We start from the raw sequence: 27,583 nt of genomic DNA, 5'->3' as shown, positions 1-27,583 counted from the left end.
CAGGTCAGTGACTTCAGTGGCTAGTGACATGATTCTTGTAGAACTGGATGGTGGGCAATAGTCTTTATTTCATAATCTCTTCCCTTTTGGCCTTAATTTCCGCCAAGGTTTGGGAGGCATTTCATGACTGGTTTGTCCCATGGCTCTAGGAATGCTCATTCCCAGGTAAGGCAAAGATTTCGTTGACAGGCCTCTCAGTGTGCTATTACTGGCTAGGTAGGACCTGTTAACAGTAGACAAAAGCCTCTGGACCACCTGTCTTACAGTCTGTCATGGTCCAGGAAATGGTTTTCTCTTATTGCTTCTTCCCATATCTAGAATTACACTATTACAAGCATTGACCTTATAGAACTACATATTAGGTTAGTCGTTTCAAGTCACTTAATCATCGTTAATTCTATCTGAGGCTCAGTTGCGCATTTGGTGATGCAAGAAACAATAATGTAAAGTAGGCAGAATACAAGTCATATAACTAGTGACATTAATAAAGTCATAAGTAAGTACTTAAGAACTTTCATTATATACGGCCCAATATCTCCTCAAGATATTTGTATTGTGTCCCCTTACTGGATTGAGAAAGGAATGTTATCACCTCAGGAGTTACATGGCTGGTGCCAGGATAAATATTAATCTTTATGGTTGAGGAGGTATTTCTGCTGTTGGGGAGGTCTGGTTAATGCATAATGCGGATGCACAAGGCACACTGGCGGGGAGGGAGGAGGCCCAAATGGGCAGAGAAAAATTTTGTTTAAATTTTTCTTGTCTCCCCTTAACATATGAATTTTTATTTCATCGTACTTAATAAATCCTCCCTAAAAATTTATCACAAAAATGTATGAACATACAAAAAACTCATCACTTTCATTCTTAACATTTTGCTATATTTGCTTAATTAGATGGAGTCTAGCCATCAATTAATCTTATTTTTTGATGCATTTCCAGCAAGTCGTAAACATCAGTACACTTCACGCTTTAACACTTCAGCATATACATTATTTTGAGTTTAGTATCTGTTTTTAAGGTTACATTTACATAGTAGAACGTATTTTTGTGTTTTCCTATAACTTGATTTACCCCTTCTACTTGGTGTTCTCCCTACGGTGGTGTCTGCCCTTCTTTTTTAACTGTGGCACAACTCTATTAAATGGATGTGCCCCAGTCAACCCCCAGCCCAACCTCTTCTGATGAACGTTTGGGTTGTTTCACGGTTTTCATCGAAATGGCGTGTCCTGGTAAGTGCTGCAATGACCTTCCTAGTTTGTGCCTTTTTGGGTTCTCGCCAAGTGTTTCTCAGGAACAGCTTTCCCAGAAGTGGAAATACTGGATCAAAAAGAATGTCCATTCTAAATTTTAACATACCTTGCCAAACTGTTCCCTCCTTCCCAACAACTCCCTCAAACACCGCACATTGTCCACATCTTTGCCAATATCGGACAATGTCAGTGTTTTAATCTTCAGCCAATCGGATGGTTAAGGGAATGACGGGAAACCAGTGTGGATGGAACAGAAAGGGCAGGTGGAGCCCAGCATGAGATGAACCTGAGGCGGTGGCGACACAGGGCTAGAAAAGCGCGTAGCCCCGAGGCGTCCTCTTAAGCACGGGGTCTCAGGGAAACCAGCTTTTTCACTCGCCAGCACTCAGACTTCTGCAGCAGACCTGGCGGCCCGCAGAGCTGCCTCGTGCCCGCCGCAGGGGCGTGTCCTCCGCAGGCCCCGCCCCCGCTGCGTGCGCACGTCGGGCCGCCTGCTCAACTGCGGCGTGCCGCGGCGGCTGAGGGAGTCGCTGACAGACTCGCGGACGCGGCGCTGACGGGAGGTGGAGCGTCCCTGCGGCCGGTGAGTGCCCGCGCCCTGCCGGGCCTCCCTCACGGCTCCTTGGCGACCCTGACCGGCCCGGGTCCTCTGGAGCTGGGCTTGTCTGGCCGCGGGCCGCTACGCCCCGGCGCCAGCCTGAGGGACCCCGGTGGGCCCGGGCGCGGGGTGGCGGGGAGCCGGGCGGGCGGGGCGGGGGGACCCCGCTTCCCAGACGGTGTTTCAGAGGCCAGGGGGCGGCCTGAGCCGCCCGTTCGCGTTGGTCCCCTTCGGGCCCACCCCCTCCCGGCGTCACGAGTGCCCCGGGGAGGTGACCCCCGGGTCGCCGCTAGCGGACTTGGCGTTCCTGGCGGGGCTTGCAACCTCTGACCGCCCAGCCGGCGCGTCCGTCCACCGTGGGCCGGAGAGGACCCGGACCTGGCCCGGCGTCGGAGATCCGTGTCCGGGAGGCTGGCGTGGGCCGGGCTCTGCCCTTCCTCCTCCTGACTCACCTCAATCCGAAGGGCCCTTTAAGTCGCTGTCGTGACTTCCCCAGTGACCCGCGGCCGCCACATTGCGAGGGACCAATGTCAGGGACAGCCGGTTAGTCTGGCAGGGAGTTTACCTGTCACCTCATAAGCGCAGTGCCCTAGGTGTGTTAATTGCCCCATAAAAGCTGCAGGACCGCCTTGCACCGCCTTTGCACAAAACCTGTATGTGTCATGCTATTTAAATTACTTATGTGGCCTGTGGCTGTTCATCCTTCTTATGTTGTATTCATGGCTCTGTGAACCACACAAGGCGGAATGTGATTGAAAAAGAGATAAACATGGTATAATGTCCTATAGTTCAGGAAGCCCTCTCACTCCCAGCCCATAACAATACCCTGTGAGTTGATAGTTTTCCCACTTGTAAAATGGGGTTAATGGTGAGATTCTGGTTAAGAGACTTGGACTGCATCTCACAACCAAGAAGATGGCACAGATGGTCCTGTCCCTGGTCGTCTGCCCCCAGATCCCATGAGCTTTCCTGAACAGAGCTGTAGAGATTAGAAATGGATTGTTATTTAACCTGTCTTCCCCCTTCCCCTAAACTGTCCTCCCAAGTAGAAGGAAACAGGAACTCACTGGTTGTATGTATTTGAATTTCTGTTACGGCATTAACCAGAGTGTTTTGATTAAAATTTTACCTGCTGTATTAACATTTTTAGTTTTTCTTCTGCAAGGAGGGGCATAAGGAATATAAATGAGTAAATCTGTGCTTTATTCATTATTTTTTTTTCAAGAAACATCACGGGACAACATCACAGGCTTACGAGGAGCTCACTGTTCAATTGGGCATTTACAAGTTTACTTGGTGAAATTGGAAAAAAGTTTTGAAATAACAGTACTTAAGCCAAAACACTGGTGAGGGTATGGGAATTCGAGGGACCTTGGAAACAGACGCATCGAGTGACCTCACCTGACTGGAGATGTTAAGAGGAAAAAACCTGTGATTCTCCATTGTCTGACTTGATATCTTTTTTTCCTTTACATCAATAAGGTGAGATGGTGTGAGTCACCAGAGTCAGCAGTATGAGCTACTCTAGAAACGACAATGCCAAGGAGAAGATGAGTTACAGAAAACATTAATTGCCTTTGGCTCACCCCTCACTGAGTCTGTCGAAAAGCAAAACTAGACAGACAGCTAAGGGCTTTGGGCTACCTTGATTTTTGTTTCTTTTTAAAAGCTGACTCTCATCATAGGACAGTTAAACTCTATCAGATTTGTACCAAAAACTGAAATATCATTCCTCCAGGAGGAAGCTGTTTTTGAAAATTGGAATTGTATGTTTCAGTGTAAAATTTAGAATTTAGCTTGTAACTCCTTGGAGAGAAAGATGAAAAATTTGAACAGTATATTACTTCCTTGTATATCATTGGCTGTAGTTAACTAAGAAGTTAACAGATGATTAATACAATCTCTTTTTTCTGATAGTAGTTAATGGGAGAATTAAGAGATCTGGGTCACATCTCCTTTTGTGTTGAACACAGTGAAGGTTATTTGCTTTTTAACTTAATTCATTGTATCTGATAGGTTTATTTGTGTAGAGACATAGGATGAAAGCTCTGTCTTTCATTATAATGTGAATAATCTCTCAGGATATTTTTGCCCTGCTGAAGAGTGCCATTACTGATTCATTCTTGCCAGCAATGAGAGAGAAATGGGGGTGGGGAGCGAGTCTTTAATTGAAAGAGGTAATATAACTGCTTATACTGGGGTCTTCTATTTTTAAGTTCTGTTTTTGTATTTTTTTTTTAAGTTTTTTTTGGGGTGGGGGTAATTAGGTTTATTTATTTATTTTTAGAGGAGGTACTGGGGATTGAACCCAGGACCTCATGCATACTAAGCATGCGCTCTACCATTTGAGCTATACCCTCCCTCTTTTATTTTTTTTATATGGAAAATATTTCACTCTGGTGACCACTCAGGTGCTCTGTAGTATTATTCTCTCTATGGTTTACTTCTCCATATTGACTTCATTTATTTACTGTAAGATGTCTCCCATTGTATTACACGTTTTAAAGCCAGGTAATGAAGACAGCTGACTTTAAATTCTTTTTAAACTTATAATAAACTGAACATACAGTAGTGAAATACATAACTGATGGTCTGGTCTAGCAACATTACATATATCTACAGAATATGCAGTTACATTTATTCATAAATCCTTTTGATATGACCAGTGTCTTTCCATTTAAGAATAACAATGATTTTTGGAGTTTACTATAGATAATTTAGAGGTGCATAGCTATTGTGAAGGAACTAAATTTACAATCAGTTCATCAGAGGACTGCATCTAAATTGCCATCATGGCTGACTGAAATGGAGCCAGGAACTCCTTCTGGGTCGTCATATCAGCCACATCTATATTCAGACCTTACAAGGTAATATTCCTGAACCCTTAACTAGGTATTTTGAAACAGCGGTTAAATTCATGAGGCTCTTCTCAGTGAGCAGGTTTTAATGTTGCTTTGATGTAATTTTAGAAGGCTTTTAGCAAACATGTATTTCTCAAAGTGATGTATTTCTTCTAAGCAGATATTTTAATAGTAATCCAAAGGCTATTTAGTCTGCTTATGGAATAGAAATTGCATCAGGATACACGTCTTCTTGCTGTTCAATGATGTGATGTTGAGGAGGGTTCTTTTTCAAATGTATACTTAAGTATCTCTGTGAAAGTCTGCAGATACACTGCTTTGTACTGCAAAATGATTGAATTGTTAAGTACAAAATTGAGCTAATTAATCAATTTGTAACCATTATTTTCACTCACAAACAACTATACAACACTAGACAATGTTTTGCATCTAATTTACATTTAATTTATATTGGAGTGAAAGATAAACTGTTTTTCTCTAAAAAAATAAAAGCTGTAGTGGTATATTTTTGGCCATGAGAAAAACATTTTACACCCTTTGAACTGCAGTTTCTGTATCTGAAAAATGAGGTGAATACTTGATGATCTTTCAAGTCTTTGGCGCCTTGAATGCTACTTTTTGATCTAGGATGGGGTTTCCAAACCTTTCTATTTCACTGGGCTTGGGATTTGGCCTGGGAACCTGTGTTTAAAGTTTCCCATGTGATTCCTGTTTGGGGCGACTTGTCTAAAATACAGGCTGGGAAGAAGAGGGAGTAGACTGGCAAGAACGCAGAGAAGTAAGTGACAGGATACACGAGGGAGACAGCAGGGAGGACAGAAAGAGGGATTGTTGTACGCAGTGACTGCTGTCAGCCTTTCTGTCGGAGGCCCAGCAAGTGGATATTCTCTTCTCTCTACTTAGAGGAAAAAATTAATTTTTGTCACATGAATAGATTTGTTTCCTTCCCAGGAGTATCATGGGCCTAATTATTGTCATAGTTCTCAGTAACTTTAAAAGGGCTTTGAGGGAGAATGGCATAAAGAGACAGCATCCCGCCAGCCTGACTTTTTCTGAATACTCCCAGCTTCCTGCCTTTCTCCTGATGAACCCTCTGTCTTGGAAGACTCAGGTTTCCCTGTCAAGTATTATATTCAATCCCACAATTACCTGAGGGCTGTGGGAAGGTGCTAGCAAGATTAAAACAATCTGCCATCAAGCTTTTAGCTAATCTAGCTGGCTTGCCTGCCTCATCAGTCACTGTGGTGATCATATTTATTATGCCAAACACTGGGACCCATAGTCTGAGCGTACAGGTGTACTGAACGAGTTGGTGAGACAGGATATTTGAGTAAACTGTCCTGGAAAATCTGGAACACAAGGCTCTGTCTTTAGCCTGTTGTCTGTACTGCACAATTAGTATTTATACTATAGTACACCTGATATGTTATTTATCTTTCTACTTCTCCATCTCTCTCTCAAGCTACTTGAAGTCCAGAACAAGATCTTAGGCCTCTTTGTAATTCATGGAGCCCATGAGCGTTGTAAATATTTGTTGATGATAACATGGCATGTCACATGCCCAAGTGTAGTCATCCCTTCCTTAGATACTGGATCTGCTGTTCTCTCTGGCAAGACTGCTACCAGCTACTGCAGAGTAACTGTTGTCACCTGGAACTCCTTCCAGGGCAATTTAGAGAAGGGCAGGCAGATGAAGGGGAAGAATTGATGAGCAGAACTGACGGTGGCTTGGGAGAGGGGTCTAGGTAATAGTGTTTGAAGGCAGATGAGAAAAGCAGGTGTAGTGAGGGGACATTAAACCTTTACTCCCTTGGTTTTCTATAGGAAGACAAGGGAAGAGTCAGGCCTCTCTTTGCTTAGTAGTAGCAGGTATCCCACTAATTAGAAAATAACTTTTAAAACATTCCTTTCCTCTACCACACACTTGGGTTTTTGTCAACCTCAGCAGAATTTCTAAGTATGCTCAGTGTCATGTTTGTCTTGCTTTGTAGCACTTTTTGTGTTTGCTGAAAGTCATAATGGTGGACCCAAAAGGAACAAAGTGGTGCGACTGGCTGCTGTAGGTTATGCTTTCTTGCCTTTACATGTGGCTTTTCCAGGGCATATGCCCAGATTTTAAAGAAGTCAACACAGTCAAGTGCAAGTGCCTGCAGGTAGAAGGACAAAGAAACAGTGCTATCTGCCTGTTTGGCAAGCATGTACTGCCTGTGTGGTGTGCAGAGTACTGGCACTGAGCAGGTGTGCAAAAACAGCAGCAAGCCCAGCAGTCCTTGGTCACCAGGAGTTGGCAGCCACCTTAGGGAGGTGCATAACAGTAAATTCACTTTGTAAGGTTTATGATTGTCGCTTGACATCAGTATTCTAGGAGGTCAGGGAAATGAAGAGCTGAGAAATGGAAAAGATAGTAACTTGAACTGAACCTCACTGGGTTAGGCGAAAGACAGTAGGAAGAGAAAAGAAGGGAGGAGGGGAAACCCCTCTTTAATGAATGAGCCTTCAGGGTTCTTACCGAAAACGTTACCGACAAAAAGAATGTCTGTCATAAAATGACTCTTCTAGAATAGGGATTCTTAACCTGAATTCTGGGTCCACAGGTGAACTTTAGGGGCCTGTGGTTGCTCTGGAATGGCATGAGCAACATTTTTTTTTAAAATATGTGATTGTCCTGGAGAGAGAGTTCGAAGCCTTCATTTGATTCTCAGAAGGATTTGCAACCCCAAAAGGCTAATGATTATTCTGACAAATATCCTTGCCACCCATCTTCAGAAGTGCATGTCTGAATTTGTATCTTCAGATGCAGCGGTATTTGGATGGAAGATTAGAGACAGAAACCCTAGGATTCCTTTGTAAACAAACAACCTTCTGTTGAACATTAGCTGTCATGAAACAGAATGCTCCTGCAAAGGACAGCGTGTTCCCATATAGACAGTGGTCTAATCTGGTTCCCAGGGGGTGGGGCCCCTAAAGTGCCCATACTGATTAGTGTGAGTGAGGCTCCAGATCTGCTCTCAGAGAAACCTTACAGTCAAATGTAGCTGATTATAGTATACACCTGCCCATGATACAGACTTAGAGCCAAGTAGGATTGTTGGGGATGGTGTAAATTGACATAAACATCACATGCTTTTTGGAAGGTCAGGACATTTTTCAGAAACTGCTGGGACTGTGCAAAACAAGGTATGAAAGAGTAGGGGGAGCCCTGCTCAGGCCTGGGAACAGTGGCTGATCTGGGATCAGCCTCCCCCTGCTGTTTTGAACATACAGGCCTGAAAGACTGTTCCAGAGCTGCCGTCACTTAGCACGCACAGCAGGAATGGAAACTGTTTCAAAGTGAGCACCCTAGCTCCCCTAGACCTCTGCCAGCAAACCAGGCTGAGCTCAGAGTTTCTAAGAGCGCTGTGTCCCTCTCCCCTCCCTCCACTCCCACTGTGGATGCTTTAACTGTGGATGCTCCACTGTACTTGCTTCACGTGTTGACCTTCTGTGTAGGGGTTTAGTTTGGGAGAATGTTGAGCATACCTTTCAGTGCCCTGGGGCACTTGATTCTCTGCCTTTCTTGGACAGTTGCCCTCCCCGTTTTGTCTGCCTTCTTTTTTCCTAGTTATTCATTATTGCCTAATCAGGTCCTTAGTCAGCAATAGGTGTTCTGGGCCATTTGAATTTATTTTTGATGATGATGATAGATGGTGATAGTGATGTTTGACTAGTTCTGGAGACCTCTTGGGAATTACAGGCACTCACTTCACATAGCTTTAATTCTTGTAGTTGTAGGGGCTGCCTCTGAAACAGGAAGTTATTTAGTAGCAAACTGCTGTTTGTTTTTATATTTTCTCTTTTGGTAAAGTGCGATTACTGTAGCATTTTGCTTTTTCCCCTTGCAATAATGATAACCTAATGCCTTAGTGTATTTCCTCCAAAATATGTTTAAAGACAGGGTGTGGGCTTGTTAAAAGAAGGTTGATGTCTTCCCTAGAGTAACAAACGTGAAGAGAATACTGCTACAAAATCCCTTCTCTAAAGCCAGCTCAGTGAATATAGAGTTTTCACAGAGGCAGACAGCAGGAGGAGTCGGTGGTTTGTGGGTGCCTGGGGTGGAGGAGTGCTGGCAAGGGTTTGTTACCTGGACTGTTAAAATTTTGCCTATTTTTTTTTAAAGAGTAAAACAGTATTCTGCTCTTAATCAGGCTTTCAAAGTCTTTAAAACAAAATCTAAAAGGTGTGTTCTCAATAGCTGTATCTGTGGAATGTAAGGAAGCCAGTAAAGGCAATGCAGTGCAGCCTTTCCCCATCAGATATGAAACAGGGAGCTATTTGAGCAAAAAGCATCGTGTGCTTGGTCTCCCCATGAGGCCCATGTCACTCCTGCCTCCCCCACCAATAGAAATTTCTGCAGTAAAAATGCTACTCAAAAATGCTTACTTATTAGCCAGCCATTTTTCTTATTTCTGGGATTCTCTTTTAAATTTTCTCTTTGTCACCTGCTCTTTGATAATACCTTGATTTTGAGACAACCTTAAGTTCTGGAAATCATTCATTCACTCAGCAAACCTTGATTAGGTAGGTACTCTGTGTTGGGCAGTAGGAGGCAAAGATAAATGAACCGCAATCTGGAATAAAGACACGTATACCAAGAAATACTGTAACAGGATACAAGCGCTATAATAATGAAAGACTTGTCTAAGTAGCTCTTAATGTAATACCAGGACTCCAAGATCGTCCAGTTCATTGTTTTCTAGACCTTATTTTTAGAAGCAGCACAACTCTATTTTCGAAGAACGTATGGGAAGGAATAGGGGAATTGCTCTGTCTGAAATGGGTAGATGGAAGCCCAGTCTTTCCTGCTCTGCCTCCAGTTAAGTACCATCCTCCCCGCAGCTCACTGAGAAGTGCCTTTTATTTTACACATGAAGGTGTTGCAGTTCCGGGGAAGTCTTGTAATACAGTTAGTGCAGACCTGGTAGTAGAACTTAGTTCTCCTCATTCTTAGCCTGCTTGTCAGTTGGACACCAGACTGATAAGCAATAATGAGATTTTCTCCCAGTTTTGTGTTCCATTCAACAAATAAATCAGTAAACTCATTTCTGTCAGGGCTTCGCCCCTGCCTGACTTTGTTTTACTGAGCCTGCTTTAAAGATTTTGCATCCTAGGAATCTAAGTACAAATCAGTCCTATTCCCAGGAAGGTACTGTGACCCTTTTCATTGACATCTGTGGATGGTGCCAAGTTATCCTGCCTACTGGCACCCTCTTCTGTTTTCTGGTGGAAATTCATTTTCTCCAGAAATCTCTGTAAAGGGTATTTGATGAAGGTATGATGGATGGTGTGACGCATACTGCCAAAACAAACCTCATCTTGTCTCCCTGTAAACAGATGAAGGGATGAGAAGAGTCTTAGACTCATCCTTGTGTGAACCACTGCTTCTGAGGTTCAAGCAGGGTTTCTCAACCTCGGTTTTGTTTACATTTGGGGCTGGATTGGTGGTGGTGGGTGTGTGTGTGCACGCACACTTGTACTTTCTGTGCATTGTGGGATATTGAGCAGTATCCCTGCCTCTGTCTGTTTGATTCCAGTAGCACAGCCCACACCCCACATCCCACTTGTGACAACCAAAAATATCTCCAGGTATGGCCTGATGTCCCTTGGGGTGTAAAATGGCCCCCATCTGAGTCACTGGGTTGGGGATTGATTATCATGGGATGTAAATGCAAATCAGAGTTATCAAGTAAATTTTTCACTTACTTCGACCTTTATTTACAGCAATGAGCTGCTCTAAAGAAACAAAGCAATAACGCATCCTGTCCCCCATCTTGACCCTCTGTAGCATGGAGGGGCCTTCATGTTCAGAGCCTCCCTGAAAGAGTTTGAACTCTGGTGATTGTCTCCCTTTAGGTCCTTTGCAAAATTTATTTTTTTAGAAATTCCAAGGTTTTTCTGTTCCTTTCTTGGTATCTGGTGTTAAAATGAAAACAAAGTGTCTTCATAGTGAGCATTTAACCCAGGATAGATTGGATGCTACTGTAGGGCCTTTCATAGAGACAGGGGTATTTCCATTTCTTGACTAAAAGTATATAGGAACATTTGTTAACTTTAAACTTTAACTGACTTTTTTTTTCAGTTCATTAATCAGCATCATACAACATGGCACAATTTTATAAGAAATTTATCTCATTTAATTTTTATACTTGGACTCTCTTGCCTTCTGAGATGGCCTGCACTCTGTCTATGGAGTGTGTATCTCCCTGAATAAATCTACTTTCACTTTACTGTAGAATGTGTATCTCCTGGGGCTACTCTCCCTTCTGAGGGGGACTGCGTTCTGTCTATGGAATGTGTATCTCTGTAAATAAAAAAAAATTTTTTTGGTACCTACCTTGTGGAGTAGTTATTACTATCCTTACAGATGAAGAAACTGAGACTCCGAGAAGCTAAATAGCTGGTCCAAGGCCACCCAGCTTGTGTGCAGCAGGACCAGGGTTTATCCTCTGTCGTGACCAACTAGAGCCTGTGCCTTAACCACATCCCTGCGCTGCCTCTCAGCCTGTGTGTGGATTCTCTCTTGACTGGGCTTATTAGTTCAAGTAGGGTTTGTTGGGAGTCTACCATGGGTTGGCTCTAGAGATCATCACACAGTTCCGTCATTGCCCCAACTTCTTTGGTGTCCTGTCAGCACATTAACATTGTGCTGTGCCAGTAGGACTTCCTTGCCTGTGGCTGCTGTTAGACTTGTTGAGCCCATCTCCCAGAAACTTTGAGATGGAGAGATTCAGTCTCCCATGTTTTTTATTTTATTTTTTTTTGCAGGGGGTAGGTAATTAGGTTTTTTTACTTGCTTATTAATTTTTTAAATGGAGGCACTGGGAATTGAACCCAGGACTTTGTGCATGCTAAGCATGCACTCTACCGCTTGAGCTATACCCTCCTCTCTTCCATGTCTTAGAATGTATACTGACATACAGATACTTACATTTGTATCTGAATAATAGTCAGATTTATACAGACACTAAGTTACTGCCAGTGACTATTGCATGGGGAGGCTGTGTTCTGGGAATTTCATACTGGTGAGGAAAGTAAAGTGCATGTCTGTGGAAATTTCATGAATAGACCAGGCAAAGTGATGTGTTATCTCTTAGCTTGGATCCTAGAAGGCTTCATTGAAGAGCTAGAGCATCTAGAAAGAGAGTTTAAGGGCAATTTGTTAAGTAGTCACTGTGCTGCCTTGATTTTTCTGCCTTTTAAGTGTGGTTTTGAGGAGTGTTGCAAGTAGTTTGTTCCTAACAGTGAAATGTATGAATGTTTTGTCTTTAAAAAATAAGTTTTATTGACTTAAAGATTATCCCTGTAAGTCAGCTTTCATTCTGAGAGGCTTTTTAGAGGTGAAGAGAGAGCTGCTGTTTCAACTGACTACTGATAATTTCACATCCAATATATCTTCTCTACCCGCTAAGCTCCTGGCTACTCCTAAGGGACATTGTCATTCATGTACACATCAGACCAGACATACTGAGGGAGGAAACAGTTGAGAACCCCCATTCCTGGGAGCTGTTGCCTCATTCATTAATACAGGGAACTAGAGAGTAGGGTACCAGAGAGTAGGGTGGCAGCAGGCTGTCAGCTCTGTGCCCTTGACCACTCCTTCAGTGGAGGCAGGGCCTGCTGGTAATGCTGGGAAAGCCGAGCCTCTTACTCTAAGAAAGTCCAGTGGCTGCTGCTGCTGGTCCCCTGCACCATAGACACAAGCCTGTGAGGACGGGGCCAGCCTCTTGGAATTACCTGTTCTTAGTGGGGTCTTGTTTCCTTGCCCCATTTCCACCTACCCCTACCCCTCCCCCTGCTGCCAGACTCTAAGCAGTTGTGAGAAAGCCTGGGAATAATTCTTAACTCTGCAGGCCTCTGGAAAGGCCTTAAGGTCCACAGTGAGATACAGGAGCCATCTTGTTAGATTGACCAATGCCTTAGCCAATGGAATTGCTAATCTTGTAAGAAGTTTATGTTGATATACTTCCTGTCTGTCACACTACTCTTTCCAAGGCAGAGTATATTTTCAGTCGATAGAAAGACAGGACTGAACAGATTTTAAACCCTCCGTACATGGAGGACATGCTTTCAGATTCTTGAAACCAGATGTTCTATTTCTCTGTAATTACTATGGTAATAGGTGCTATAGAAATGTGCAGACCCTATTGTGACTACCCCTTGGTGTAGGGATGCCCCAGAGCCTCTGGCTTCATTGTACACCAAGACCTGGCAGGTCTGGCTGCTTCCCTCCAGATACCGAGCTGGGGAGGGGGAGGTCCATCCTCCCCTTTGGGACCAACCGTCTCCAGCCTTGGCATGCCCTGCTAGTCAACAAAAGCAGGGCTCAGCAGGGAACAGTCTTCTCAGGTTGCCATGTAACCTGAGCAAGCCAAGGTGAGTGTTGTGGGGGCAGGCAGCAGCAGCTTCTGAATCTTGAATCTTCAAATGGGAGCCTGAGCATTTACTTCTCAGAAATCATAGGATTAAGCTCACTTTTCATACTAAAAAACCAAATGGCACTCAGTGGTTTAGAAAACCCTTCTACTGAGAGCATAAATGCATGTGGTATAACCTGAGTTTCCATTTGCTAGTAGTCTGTCGTGACACCATGCTAATCTCACGTTCATGTACCACTGGGGATTAACTGGGGACACAGCAGGAATGACCTTGCATTCAGAAGGACTCAGGTTTGGTCCTAACTCGACTATTAACTCTCTGAATCACCTTGGCCATATTACTTAATTCTCTTGATCTTAGTTCCTTTGTAGTTATGGGACTCTGCTCAAAAGTGACTTAGCAAGATGTGTCCACATCTGTTAGACGCGAGTCTGGTGCTTCTCTGCACCACCTTCTCCTGTGTGAACTTGAGGGGCCAAAAGCCCTGGCAGGGATACGACTTAGGTTCCATCGAGCCTGTTTGTAGAGAGGAAAGCACCCAGGAGCCCACAGCACTTCTAGATTTTCCAGAATGGAAATTCAGCAGAAACATCCTAATCACCCACTCTCTCCCTCCACCCTAATGCTATTTGGAGTCGTCATTTATGAGAGGTGACACTTGTTGCACCTGAGTGAACAGAAATGTGACTGACCACTTAGTCCACAGGACACATGCTTTCAAGATTGTTCTAAAGTTGGAATGTTTTTGCTTGCTGAGACTTAGGGGTGACACATGGTCTTTTCAGCATTCACTGTGTTACAACCAGCTCTGCGGATGTCTGGTGCCTAGGCTTTGTTCTTAGAAAATCCTGGCCTGACCATTTTAGAATTCAGTCAGGACTTCTATGCCCACCCCCCAGGTGCTTCTCCTGGAACTAAAGAGTCTTTGTCTTCTCAGTCCTGAGACCTGGTGGCACTCAGGGAACAGGGTGGGTCTTATATTTATTTCATTCTTACTAGGAAGTGCTCTTTACCAGGGCTCGTCTTTGGCGCCAGCAATAGTAGACTTTTGGCCCCTTCTCTGCCTTTTCATTGTTTCAGGTTTTGTCCTGGTGGCAGCTTGGAATGCTTGCTCAGTTGCATTTGAACATGCTAGAGATGAGCACACACCCTCCCTAGTGAAAAAAGCCCGCCAGAGAAGTCTTGGACTTCCTGAGTCTTGTCTGTTTTTGAGGTTACTAAGAGGCTAGCTCCCTTCGTTGCTTTCTGGTTTCTTGTTGCCCAAATGTGCAGGTGTGTGTTGGGTAAATCTGACACAAGAGCTTTGTGTCCCTGGACTCCTCACTTTTCCAGGATTCCTTGTCTGAACTTGCTCTTTATCAAGAGGTAGTTATGTGTTCAGTGAACTGTGGGATTGAATTCACCCAGTGATCAAAATGAAACGGGTGAAGCTCGTGTATAAGATTTGCTGAGGAGTGGCAGCACCACACTTCAGAGACCTCAGGCTGCTTATTCTGCAAACTCAGAAGCTAGTGACGTGGATGATGTGGTTTCCTCGTGGTTTGGGGTTGGGGGGATCTTATCAACTGCCTTGTAGGGTCAGAGCTGACTCAACTCTGTGCACTACTCCGACATCTGTCTCAGCCAGCATTGAGCAGCATCTGCAGTGTGGATTTTCTGGCTAAAGTGGTTACAGGTCTCACCTCAGAAGAACAGGAGTTCCCACTTCCTGGCATTGCCAGGGAATGAGGACTGTCAGAAGTCCTTAGGTATGACCGACTCAGAATTACCGAATTTCACATACCTCCTCAGTGTTTCATAATCACCCAACTTTGCCAACAACTTTCTCAAGAGATCATCTGCACTTGAGCAGTGTTATATTTCACGAAGCACTTGTACACATATTAGCTCAATTAGTCCTCACAGCACACTTGAGAATACAGAGCAAAGAGAGTTTTGTTACCCAGTTTTATGGATGAGGAAACTCAGCCTTCAAAAGGTTATGACTTACCTATGGCTGTGAAGCTACGCAGCATTGGAACTCCAGGTCTCAAGCCCAAATCCTTCTAGTTCTAAGACCATGCCTTTTGTGCAGGGCCCAGCTGCCTTTCTGTTCCTGAAGGTGAGCTGGGTCTATACCAATAATCAACAGTAAACGGGAGCCTGGAAGTGGCTCCTATAAACTGGCAGGTCCACTGAGCTCCCTCCCCCAACATTCCAGTCTCCCTGAGGTCTGGGAGCAGGGCAGGGGCAGTCAAGGGGCTGGTTAATACAGAAGATGTGTTGCACCTCCTCTGCAAATCGCTGGAAGCCAAAACTGGACCTTGGTGCAGGGTTTACCCCTATAAGCACTGGATTTTAAGCAGTGCTAAGGAGAATAGGTTTATCTCCACACTCTGTCCAGGAATAGGGCTTCTTCCCCATGTTGAGAGTTTTCTGGTGTCCTAACAAGGTCTGAAAAAAGCTCAGCAGGAGTGTCTCCTAGGGTAGATCAAGTAATAAATAGTTCTGAGTTCATTCTCAGTTCCTTTTGTAACATTTGTGTAACTTGTTTGTTATAAAGTGATTTCATGGTCATCATCTTTGATCCTAGTAGTAGTCTCGTATCGTATTGAAAGCTGGGCAGGTAGTCATTACACTTCACAGGGAGGGATTGGGAGGCTCTGAAGGGATGCACCTTCCTGTCCCCGGCTTCCTCCCTCCTGCTCTTGTTCCTTCCATGGTTTGTTCCCCAGATCATATATAGGGTTATAAGTAAGATGTTAGTTTACTCTTTTTATGTAGACAGATACTCAGAAAAGAACTTTTGGGTAAACAACCTGTTTGTTTTTATCTGCTGAGGCCTGCCTGCTAGGAGTGTGTGGCACCATTAAGAATTGACTTGGCCTGAGTATGGTGTTAAACAGAAACAGATATTCTCACTTAAAGGCGAAACGCCTTTAGGGGCTATAGAGAAGGAACAATCCTATAGTCCAGTAAAGGAGTATCTTGGACTCTTGTATTCTGTGTTTATTATCCAAAAACATTTATGGGGCACATATTGTACATGGTTTCTGTGAGAGGTGATGCATCTTGAACTGTGACCCTCCTGAATGTCACAATGTAAGTAGGGTGGGGATCCTAGACAAAGAAGTATACAACTGAAAGTTTCAGCAGGAAGAGTGGAAAGCACACACATATCCATGGGCTGCAGGGAAGAAAGCGGCACCAGTGACCAGAGGCAGGCCTTGAGACAGAAGAAGCCTCATTACCCACAGTACTGGCTAAGAGAAGGAGCCAGAGCCCGATGGACTGCCTGCCTCACAGGCCTGCAGGTGAGGAGCAGCCTCGCTAGGCAAGGGGGGAGTGGATGAGGGACTGGGCCTGCATGGAGCAGTCAGAGGGGCCAGGGGCCCAGTGCCCAGCTCTGTTGCGGGGAGAGCAGCCAGAGGCAGGGACTATGGGGAGACCCTGGGCTGCTGGAGCCCTGGGAGGGGAGCAGTGGACTCCGGAGGAGCAGCAGAGAAAACACAGTACTAGCTAGTAAACGCAAGAGCCAACCCAGCTGAGGCCTGTGGGGTGAGGATGGCCTTGGCCAGCTCAGAGGCATGGGAATTATAAACAACTCGTTAGTTAGAAAATCTAGACCACAAGAGAGGGGTGGAGGCGGAGGGAAGGAAGGGAAGAGGAATGAATCAGATCTGAAGAAAGATAAAAACTAAATTTCATACCATTTAATTCAGAGACCTAGCACCCAACTAAAAATTTTATTGTTTGACTTGGTATTTTAGAATTTAACCAATATTTTATTGTCACCCCTCCCCCCCTTCCTATTTAGCTAGCTTTCTCAGTAGTCATTCCATTTGTGCATCTGCAACAATTACAACTCAGGTTGGAGACTCCCCAGGGTGCAGAGCTGTACGTGATGTGGAACATGGATTGTGGATTCTGGGAAAATAAGAGTCTGAGGGAGTCTTGATCTGTCTTGTGGGATGCTTCTGGTTTAACGGGGGAAACGGGATGGTGGCAGTTGGGGGAAGATGAAGAATAGTCACCTCTTATTAATGTGACGCCAGTTCCAGACAGGAGTCAACTCTGAGCCTCTAACAGCCTTTTAGGAAGCAGGCAGGGACTCCTGATGCCCAGCAGGGAGGGAGCAGCAGTGGATCCTGAGCAGGAGTCTGAGCTGCCAGTTACCTTCCCTCTGGCTGTTTCCTCTCTGTATGGGTGGTAGCACTAGCTCCAGGTGGGCGTCCCTTGAGCTGCGGTAGCTGGTTGCTGGTCACTGTCAATTCCAGTCAGGTGGGAGAATTGTTCTAACTTCAGGGAGCTGGTCGTTCTGCCTTTCCTTCCCTTCTAGTGCTGACCAAGCTCAGCAACCCCCCACCCCACCCCCACCCCCCCGCCACCCCTTCCCTCAGTTTGTGGTTTTCCAGGGCAAAGAAAAAGAAGGAGAATGAAAAAAAGAGTTGTTATAGATGAAGTCTCCATTGTGCCTTTTGGGATCGCCAGGTGGGGAATGAGTGATGATACAGCCTTAGATTATGTTTCCGTCCTGCGGCAGTGCACGAGGCTAACTGACCTGAGATTTGCTGACGTGGGTCTCTGAGGAGGAAGACTTAACACCTTTGAACATGTCTGTTCTTTCAAAAGCCTTAGTTCCTTGAATCTGTCATTTACCAGGGTGGAGACTTTGAAATAAGTATTCTGGGTCTGCTGGGCAGGTCCGCAGGAGGGAATATTGGTGACAGGGTTGTTGTTGCTACTTCTCTCAGATCAGGTGTGGGAGTAAAAACCGGTAGTGATCAGGTGAACAGCTCAGAGTATAGAATTATCAAGTTGTGGAAGTACATTTTATAAACTGAAGGCCACAGTTTCTGGAAGTAGAAGAGAGAGAGGGCAGATTGATCTTTCTGGGATTAGTAACAGCAAAGGACCCAGGGAACTTCCTGTTGTTTAGATGGTAGAGCACAGGGTCTTAGCTGGTTTGCTTGGTCCAATTCCTCTCCTTCTGTTCCTCTCTCCTCTCTCCCCTCTCCCCAGGCTTTCCCTCCCCCCCTTTCAAGAAGGAGCCAATTGCCTAAAAAGTCCAACAAATAAGTGTTTAGAGCTTTCCAGATTCCCTTCCTGTCATCATCAGTATGCTCAGTTATACACAGTCGGAGTTAGTGTTTAGGGTCCTTTTTTGAAGAAATAAGTTTAGACTTTTCCATGTGTGGGTGCAGCCCATCAACTTGTCGCAGCGATGCCAGGATTCCATTGTTTCCTGTTGTTTGAGCAGCCCTTCCCTGTACTGTTAGGCTGTGTGCCTTGTTTCAGATGTCACAGTACGGCTACTTCTCATTTTGTACAGATTACTTTTAATACTTATTCAAGTGTGGGATATTCCCAGAGTGGAATATTTTGGGATCTTCTTGTTTTTGTTTTTGTTGGGGGGATGAGGCAGCTTCTTGTTGATAACAAGAGGTTGAAGTCTAAAAAGGTTTTACATTTATTATTTGGCTTCTGATTTTCTAGGGATTCCAATGGTTCTTGCAAAGAAAATAGGATTTGGGTGTAGAGGTCACCCTGACCTCGTTTGGCCATGTAGCTTTTCAGAGACTGAAGTGAATTCTGTTTCTGATGTGCAAGGTGGCTCCTGAATGCCACACTGTACGGCCACTCCCTTGAGGAACAGTGATCAGGCTTTAGGGATGGATATGGGCCCCTCTTCCTCATACCCATCCTGTGTGGGTTGAATGTACTAACGGAGCCTTCCCGAGAGTGTTCTCCTTTCCTGGCAGATGGAGCTTTTAGCACGTGTTAAGCACTCAGTATTCTTACTGCTGGGGTGGAATAAGCTGGTATCTGTTTTTCCTTCAAAGCAAAATCCTTAACCGTGTTTTGAGTTTAGAACCTGTTGAAGTAGTGGACAGCAGATTGTTCTTTGCTGTCCACAGGTGGATACTGTTGGCAGAATGCATTACACCATTGCCGGCCCACCTTCTTTCCTCTGGATTTGTTGTTCAATAAGTGTTCATCGAGAGCCTATTATTTTCTGGGCCCTGGAGTGAAGCATATAGCTGTGGCCCTGCCCCTGGGGCCAGAGTCAGGCCTAGGAGGAGGGAATTGGGGGCCATCAGGCAGAACCCAGTTGAAGAGGGTGGAGGGGGAGTGTACCCAAAGGGAGCCTGATACAAATTAAATATTGCTGAGAAAAAGGTGCCAAGGTAGACACCTGTGGAAGCTGGCTTTCTCTTCCCTTGTCTGTATTTTTAAGAGAATCAGAAGCCTTGTTGCTTAAATGACTACATTCTCCCAGAGCATGCAGTTATCGTCAAGTGAAACAGTTAATGATCACATTTAGTCATGCACACAATCACTGTGTGATCATTATGCTGCATGGAGTTTACCTATTATTGCTCTTGGTAACCTAGGCAACTGAATGACATCTGTTCTTGTCTTTATGTACTTTTAGTTTTGCCTGAAGCAGCATGGGGGCTGCAGTCCTCCGGTGCCTGGGACATGTCCCTCAGCATAGTCATATACCTTTCTAGAGGCTCTGAGGCCTTTTACTGCAGGCTTCCCTCCTGTGGGAAGCCCAGAACTCCCATCCCAGCACCGTTTCCTCTCTGCAGGCTGAGTGCTGAGTGGCTGGGGACAAATCGTGGCTCTCAGGGTCCCTAAGGGTGTGGAGCTCAGATGTTACTTCTTAAAAGCCTGTAAAATCAGATCAGTATGGACAAGCTGATGGAAGGCCAATGTGGGGCTTATTCTGAGCTGGCAAAATGTCTACCTCGACCCCTCAGAAAGAGGACGCATAGCTAGGTAGCCTTTCGCCATCTCTGTGGACTGTCCCATTTCTAGCTTTTTTCATATTGTTCCTTGATCTGGAGGCACTTCCTCTCCCTTACCTCAATTCTTGTCTGTTGTTGAGGGTCTGCACCATACCGTTCACCAGCATTATTATAGAGGAGAATATATCTGATCTGGAGTCAAGAGAAGTTCCCATTTCCATGTTATGCTATTTCTTTTCTTTCTCTCTTTTCCCCCCCAGCTTTACTGAGGTATAATTGACAAATAAAATTGTAATATATTTAAAGTGATTTGATACATGCATATATTGTGAAAGGATTTCCGTGGTCAAGTTAACACACCTATTACCTCGTATATTTACCTTTTTCTTACTGAGAACCCTTAGGATCTATTAGCAAATTTCAGTTATGCAGTACAGTATTATCACCTATAGTCAGCATACTGTTCATTAGATTCTCAGACCTTTTTCATATTATAACTGAAAATTTGAACCCTTTTACCGGCCGTTCTCCCTTTGCCCTCAACTGCCAGTCCCTGGCAGCCCCCATCCTACTCTCTGTTTCTGTGAGTTGAACTTGTTTTGTTTTTGTGTTTTAAGATTCCACATATGAGTGATACTATGCTTTGTCTGACTTATTTCCCTTTCTGCTGTTTTCTAAGTGTTCTTGGACAACCTCAGTAAGCCTCAATCAAAATGCAAGTACAAGCCATCATATCTAATATTTACTAAGTGCTTACCTCATGACAGGCAGTGTGCTAAAAGCCTTCTGTGTTCTCACTTAATCCTTCCTATCATTAATCCCATTGTATAAGTGCTAAATCTAAAGGTGAGAAAAGGTTCAGAAAGATCCTGCTGAGTAAACCATGCTTTATATCATTCCAAAAGATAACAAAGATGTAACTACATGCCTAGAGAAGACTCAGAAGGGATGTATAGCAACAGATTAACAGTGGTTATATCTGTGGGGTGAGATAGAGATTGTTTTTTATTGTCTTCTTGTACCTTTCAAGGACCATTTCTTATACTTCTTTGTCCCTGTTGACACCTGTTTCCAGGTGGAGCTCACTAATGCCCAGTAGATAGATGCTGGTTGAGGTAGAAAGTTAGTCTCTTTCTTTGGGTTGATTTGGCCCCCGTCTTGGTAGCTCTGGCTTTGTGTTACTTTGTTAGTTGCTGGTGCAGCTGTGCTGCTGTTCACCTGAGAAGTTCCCCAGATGGGCTGCCCCTTTGCACTGTTAGGGTGGAGGGTGAGCTTGTCATGTTCAGGGACCACATCTCCCTGGCTGACGAAGGCTCAGCCCTGGCAGCCGGCAGCGGGCACTGATTGGCTAACTTGTGTTATTCCCTTCGGCCTAGCAGAGTCGAGTGGGGTGGGGACAGTCTGCTGGCTTGGTGACTCAGTGTAGCTGATGCAGGTTGTCAGGTGCCTTTCGAACTGCTCTGCTTTAAAGCAGGGCTGCTCTGAATGGCCTGGCTTAACCCCCCAATTCATGCCCAGCTCTGCTGCCCTCTGCGCAAGGCCATCTGCCTTTGACAGGTAGGACGGGCTGGCCTCAGGGGCGCTTGCTGCTGAACTGAGAGCCCCTGCACTACTGCATTTTTTTTAATGATTCTTTTTCTTTGTTTCTTATGTTTTAGGTAACTTTTTATTTTGATATAATTTCAAGCATACAGTAAAATTCTAAGAATAGTACGTTGAACTTGTGTACCTTTTAAAACCCATATTTCACCTTCAGCATTTTGTCTCATTTGCTTTGCTTTCATGTCCTCTTGCCACCCCCGCCCGCCCCACATATGTGCATGTACACAGACTCTCTCTGCACCATGTGACAATAAGTTGCAGGTAGTATGTCCCTTTACTTTTGAATACCTCAGTACGTATTTCCTAAAACAAGGACATTCTCTTAAATAATCCCAATGCAGTTATAAAAAACAGCAAGTTCAGCGTCAGTACAGTGCTATTACCTAATCCACCGTCCATACTCAAATTTTTTCCATATGCAGATATGGTACCAGTAATGGCAGACCTTCATTTTTAAGGAAAACACTCCTGAGGCATGTGGATGACTCCTCAGTTACACTGGCTTGGAGGAGAGCAGATCCAGCAGGTGTTTGGGGGAAGTGACTGTCATGGGTACTGCATCACCAGCTCTTCGTGTCTCTACAGGACCGGAGGAGTGAGAGCAGCAAGAACCACACTTGGCAACGATGTCAGCAGAACTGGAGACCTCAGAGGGGCTGGATGAGTCGGAGAAAAAGAGCTCTGGGGCCTCAGGAAAAGAAAACCACACCAGGTGAGCCATGGGGGCTGGCCGTATTGAGTCAGGTGGGCCCAGGGCCTGCCACGCCCAGCACACTTGGCTTCATATGCTGGGGGTACCAAGTGTGGTCAGAGTTTGTGCTGCTGTGGCCGCCAGGGTGCCAGGCTGGCACCGCAGAGGCTGCAGAGACAGTGGACGGCGGCCTGGGCCGCTCTACACTCTTCCCCATTCCTTCTCACCATCATCTCATGCGAGGAGGCAGGACAGGTACTGCTGGGAGTGCTGAGGGTAGCATCTGATGGTATTTCTGGTCCTTCTTTCTTCTTAAAACCCTAAGCATTTTGTCGTTGGGTGAAAAAGGGTCGTCAGAGGCAGTGTCTTCTACCCCTTCAAATGTGAGAGCAACTCTAACTTCAGGGTTTTTCTTACTGTGGAGGGACAGTTCACTTGAAGCCTCATGTTACCCAGGCATGTTCTTCATCATTCTTAGCCTCTCCTTATAGCCCTGTCATTGGCAAAGCTCTGTTTTTGTATCTTGTAATAATTGCTAATAATAATCTATTCTCAGCACTGGGTGATATGAGCCAGTCTCCAGGCTGGGCCTTGAGAAGCCAAGTTTTTCTTGCTCAAGTGGATGATGGTGTGGACACACAGGTGCCCCTGCACAGTGTGTTCTCTGCCTTGTCTGGTATTGGAGTATGTCAGCACCACTCCATCCTGCGTCACTTTGTTAAGCAGCACAGAGCTAGGTACTGGCTCCACCATCCCGAGCCTTGATCTCATTCTTACCCTCCTACACCTGGGCCCAGCCACACATAATCCTGAAGAGGTTGTGTGTTCAAGGTAGGAGAATGGCAGCAGGGCCGCCCCAGGAGGTATACAGTTGGTCCTCCTCCGTGGCGTGGATTCCGGGAGACAAGCTCCCGAAGGCTGGCTGTTCCCTGAAGCCAGCAAATTATGGTAGGATTAGAGGTGTGTGTTTCTTTGGGCACTAGTGGCCGCAGAAGCAAAACATGACTCATTTGAGTGGTTCAGAGAGACATGACATTCTTGAGGAGTAGGTCACAGTCATCCAGAGTGTCACGCAAGTCCTTAGAGCAGACTCCTGTCTGCCTGCCCTGTGCTCCTTGGTTAAGAGGCTGGAGTCATGTTTCTGAGCAGCCTTTGCCTCTAGCTCAGCAAGTGGTCCCCCTGGAGCTGGGAAAGGCTAATTCACACACACACACTCTTTCCCTAGGATGGTGGACCTCTCTGAGCTCCTGAAGGAAGGGACCAAGGAAGCACATGACCGGGCAGAAAACACCCAGTTTGTCAAGGACTTCTTGAAAGGCAACATCAGGAAAGAGCTGTTTAAGGTTTGTGCCCTCGGTCCTGGACTGGGTTGGGCTGGGGGTGTTAGTGCCATGAGGAAGGTCCCCCTGGAGCTGCTCTGAGGGAAAAGCTGGGCCTTTCTCTACGCTCCATGCTTTCTCAACGACAGGCTGTGTTTTCATGTCTTAAGTGATGTAAAGGAAGTGAGCCACGTTCCGAAGAATTCACCATGCCATTCCTTTAAGAAACAAAAGCTTCCTGCACGTGTGAAGTAATTCACTTCCTAAAAGTGGGCCTTAGGGGAACGGAGGGGGGTGCCACACAAGCCTTTGTCTGCAGCTGTTCAGATGTGTGGGTGGTGGGCTCAGGAGTTGCTGGCTGAGGCCCAGGCCCTGCCCTTGCCCATGGTGTCCCCATCGCCCTCGGCAGCTGGCCACTACTGCGCTATACTTCACGTACTCGGCACTTGAGGAGGAAATGGACCGCAACAAGGACCACCCAGCCTTCGCCCCCTTGTACTTCCCCATGGAGCTGCACCGGAAGGCGGCACTGACCAAGGACATGGAGTATTTCTACGGTGGGGACTGGGAGGAGCAAGTGCAGTGCTCCGAGGCCACCCGAAAGTATGTGGAGCAGATCCACTATGTGGGGCAGAATGAGCCAGAGCTGCTGGTGGCCCACGCCTACACCCGCTACATGGGGGACCTGTCGGGGGGCCAGGTGCTGAAGAAGGTGGCCCAGCGGGCCCTGAAGCTCCCCAGCACGGGGGAGGGGACCCAGTTCTACCTGTTTGAGAACGTGGACAATGCGCAGCAGTTCAAGCAGTTGTACCGGGCCAGGATGAACGCCCTGGACCTGGACATGAGGACCAAAGAGAGAATCGTGGAGGAGGCCAACAGGGCCTTCGAGTACAACATGCAGGTACTACCAGGGGCTGGGTGGGAAGGGGCCTCTGACTGTGGGGCCCCCTGAGCTGCCTGAAGGGGCATCAGTGCACTAGACAGGTGAACTGCAGCCTGCCCGAGAGAAGGGTGAGGGACCACATAGGCCAGAGGGCACAAACCCAGCGATGGCGCCGCCTTGTTTGATAGAGAGCCTGTGTGCATGTTTTCGGAAGGCGCGGCCCCAGCACAGAGAGGCTGGGGAGAATGGAGCTCTCTCTCACCACAGAATTCTGGTCTTGAGGAATGGATTTCCCCCTTGTTAGCAAGGGTTGCTATGAAGAGTCCTACTTGAACAGTTCAGGGAGAGTGAGAAGAATGACTCAGTTTACTAGAGGCCGTTAGATGGGCCCAAGCCTGGGGAGAGAGCCCAGGTCCAGCCCTCAGCACCAGGAGCGTGGCCACAGGAGGCAGTGAAGTGCCAACCTGACCGTAGGCTTGGCAGCCCCCTAGCCTGATGTCTGTAGGCCTCTGAGGGCCACTCAGGATGAGTCAGCCCTGCCAGGGCCTCATTCTCCCATGTTCCTCTTTTTCTATCATTTCTTGCTAAAAACACCCATTAGAAATAGGGAAGTACTGGTGCTTACATGGGCAGTGCTTTTGCTTTCTCCTCCTGTCTGTCCCCTGGTAGTTTCAGCTGTGGGCTGTGTGTCAGTCGGGGCAGCACAGGTGCTGCCACACCTCGCAGTGCTCATGCTTGGGAGGGCTGCCAGGTCAGCGTGGCCGCCCGGCTGCTGACTGGGGCTGCTGCTGTGTGCTCCTGAGCAAGCCTCACCTGCTCCAGCTCCCTGTGTGTGTGGGAGACAGTCTTCTCTGAAAGCAGAGTGTACACAGTACAGTGATGGCTGTTGATCCTCTGCACCTGCAGATATTCAATGAACTGGACCAGGCTGGCTCCTTGCTGGCCAAAGACACCCTGGAGGATGGGCTTCCCATGCACGGTGGGAAGGGAGATGTGCGGAAATGCCCTTACTACGCTGCTAAACAAGACAAAGGTAGGTCTCGTGTCTGAGCTCCCCCGCTAGGGCAGGCATGTCCGTGTTCCTGCGTCCCCCACTGATGCCATGTCCTCTGTTGGTGCTGCCATGCAGGTATCCTGGAGGGCAGCAGCTGCCCCTTCCGAACAGCCCTGGCTGTGCTGAGCAGGCCCACCCTCCAGTTCATTCTGGCCACCAGCGTGGCCCTGGCTGCCGGCCTCTTGGCCTGGTACTACATGTGAAGGACCCACCACACTACGCTGGCGCCCTCCTCCTGACCCCTGGCCCGCCCCCACCTCCACCCACGACCAAACTACCACCTCAGGTGACCTTTTTTTTTTTTTTTAAATGCTGGCCTTGAGAAAACCACCAATAAAAGCCAGATGCTAAAGCCTTTGCCTGTCAGCATCCCGTCTGTAGGCCAGATGCTGAGCTGGATGCAGGCCCACCCCCGCTGCAGTCCCCAGGCCATGGCGGGCAGCAGGGCAGCCTGCGCAGCTCAGCGGGCTGGCCTGGGCCTCTGGAACCAGCTTGGCTGCCGGGGCCCCCATACGTCTGACCCCAGGCTCATTCCCTCCATTATTCCTTGTTGTGTCGGCATTTAGGTGGGAACTTTTCCCTGCTGGGAGCGGAGCAGCCAGCAAGTCCAGGCTCCCCTAGCCCTGTGGGAGGGAGGGGGGCCTCCCCAGATGCTGTTGCTCCTCTGCAGGACCTCTCCTGGGGGCAGAGGGCCAGGGGTGAGAAGGGGCAGAAGCCAGACTCACACCCTGCCTCAGAGGTCCTGCGAACTCCGTCCTGGGCAGCCAGTCCTCAGTGCTTCTCAAGCAGAAAACCCTGAGTAGGGTCTTTGGCCATGACCTGTGTAAATGCTACCTTCTCAATAAAGTGGACTCTGACAGCCGCCTCCTCCTTCTGGTGCGACGTCCTCCTGTCATCCTTGCTGGCCCCCCAGGCAGCCCTACATGTGTCCCCAGTACTACTGGTCACTCAGCAGCCCTCCTGTCTGGGGCAGTCATCATGGCCATCTCACGAAGACCCTTGAAGTCCAGCTGGTCCTGTGGTTCTCTAATTCTTGGAGTGCTTTGGAGTTTTCCACTTTTTGAAATTTTTTCCCACAAATAAGGATAAAAAAGCATATGCTTGTATTATGTAACAATTCATTGTCTAAAATAGAAATGTGGATTTAAATATTTATTTTAATAGGAATTTATTACCTGTTTTACATATTGAGGATCTGTGGAAGTTTTACTCAAAAACAAGGTTAAATGGTGGGGACACTTTTCAACAACTGACTGAGCCCACCTGCCTTCACAAGTCAGGTGAGGGGCAGAGGCTGAGCCAGCCAGAACCTGGGGACCTAGGCTGCCTGACCATGCCCGGTAGCCTTCAGACCAGAAGCCTCAGTCCCAATGGCTCTGTCTTGCTTAAGGGAGTGAGGGTACCTCCCTGCACGGTGGGGTGGCCCTGAGCTCTAGCTGGAGGGGTCTCCAGCTTGCAGACCCCATGGGTGGATGCATGGTGTGGAGATGGGTGACACGGTATCAATATAGTAGGTGATCTGATAGCACAGTGAAGCCAACTTCTCACAGCTGGAATCTCCGGGCTCATCCACACTGGACTCTGGTGTGGTTTAGTTAGGGACTGAAAGGTCAGTGTTGTCCCTGGGTAGTTGATGTGGCATAAGCAATAAGAACCTGAGGACTCAACCCTCTGCAGTTAGACTACCTGCAGCCCCACCCTCTTTCCCTCGCAAAAGAAGGAAGCCAGGCAAGAGAGCAGAGGCCCAGGGCTGGGGAGTGAAAGGGCCAATTTAATGAGAAACTACAAACTGAGACTGGCCACGATTCACAGTGACAGGAGGCCATGCAGTGGCAGTGTGAGACCAGGAGAGGGAGGGGTGGCAGCAGGATACAGCGGTCCACGTGAGCAAGTTCACAGACAAACCAGTCAGGAAATAAAGACTGTGGGCTCAGGCCCAGGGCAGGGCTGGTGTCCAGCAGGGCACTTCCGCCACTTGTGGCTGCTCCTTCCTCGTCCCCAGTCCAGTGCCGCAGCTGCTCCTGCCCCTGGAGTAGGCACAGTGACAGCCAGCCAGCCAAGGCGAAGGGCCCAGTGCTTACTGGGAAGAGGATCTGGAGAGTGTACTGCAAATTGAGTGTGCCCACGAGGCGGCCCCTCCTCTCTGCCATCTCTGGTCACAGCTGGGACACAGCAG

General features: G+C 47.0%; 1 protein-coding gene and 1 non-coding gene across 3 annotated transcripts; one reads left to right on the top strand and one right to left on the bottom strand.

Moving 5' to 3' along the window:
• Positions 1–1,684: 1,684 nt before the first annotated feature.
• Positions 1,685–26,266, top strand: HMOX2 (heme oxygenase 2). Of its 2 annotated transcripts, none has more exons than XM_074346383.1 (6): positions 1,685–1,836; positions 22,046–22,172; positions 23,377–23,494; positions 23,880–24,371; positions 25,260–25,386; positions 25,483–26,266. In XM_074346383.1, exons 2-6 carry the CDS (start codon positions 22,087–22,089, stop codon positions 25,608–25,610), a joined length of 951 nt encoding a protein of 316 aa, XP_074202484.1. In that variant the 5' UTR covers positions 1,685–1,836; positions 22,046–22,086; the 3' UTR covers positions 25,611–26,266. The 2 variants fall into 2 exon arrangements, with proteins under 2 accessions (XP_074202484.1, XP_074202485.1); XM_074346384.1 differs by lacking the exon at positions 1,685–1,836 and adding an exon at positions 3,310–3,333.
• On the bottom strand, positions 4,139–4,212 carry TRNAT-AGU (transfer RNA threonine (anticodon AGU)). Its single transcript has one exon. It is a non-coding gene; the product is annotated as a tRNA-Thr (tRNA).
• Positions 26,267–27,583: the final 1,317 nt, after the last annotated feature.

The sequence above is a fragment of the Camelus bactrianus genome, chromosome 18 (assembly GCF_048773025.1).
Source record: "Camelus bactrianus isolate YW-2024 breed Bactrian camel chromosome 18, ASM4877302v1, whole genome shotgun sequence".
Lineage (NCBI taxonomy): Eukaryota > Metazoa > Chordata > Mammalia > Artiodactyla > Camelidae > Camelus > Camelus bactrianus.
The sequence above is the reverse complement of the archived record's forward strand: the minus strand, read 5'-3'. Positions and strand labels throughout refer to the sequence as shown.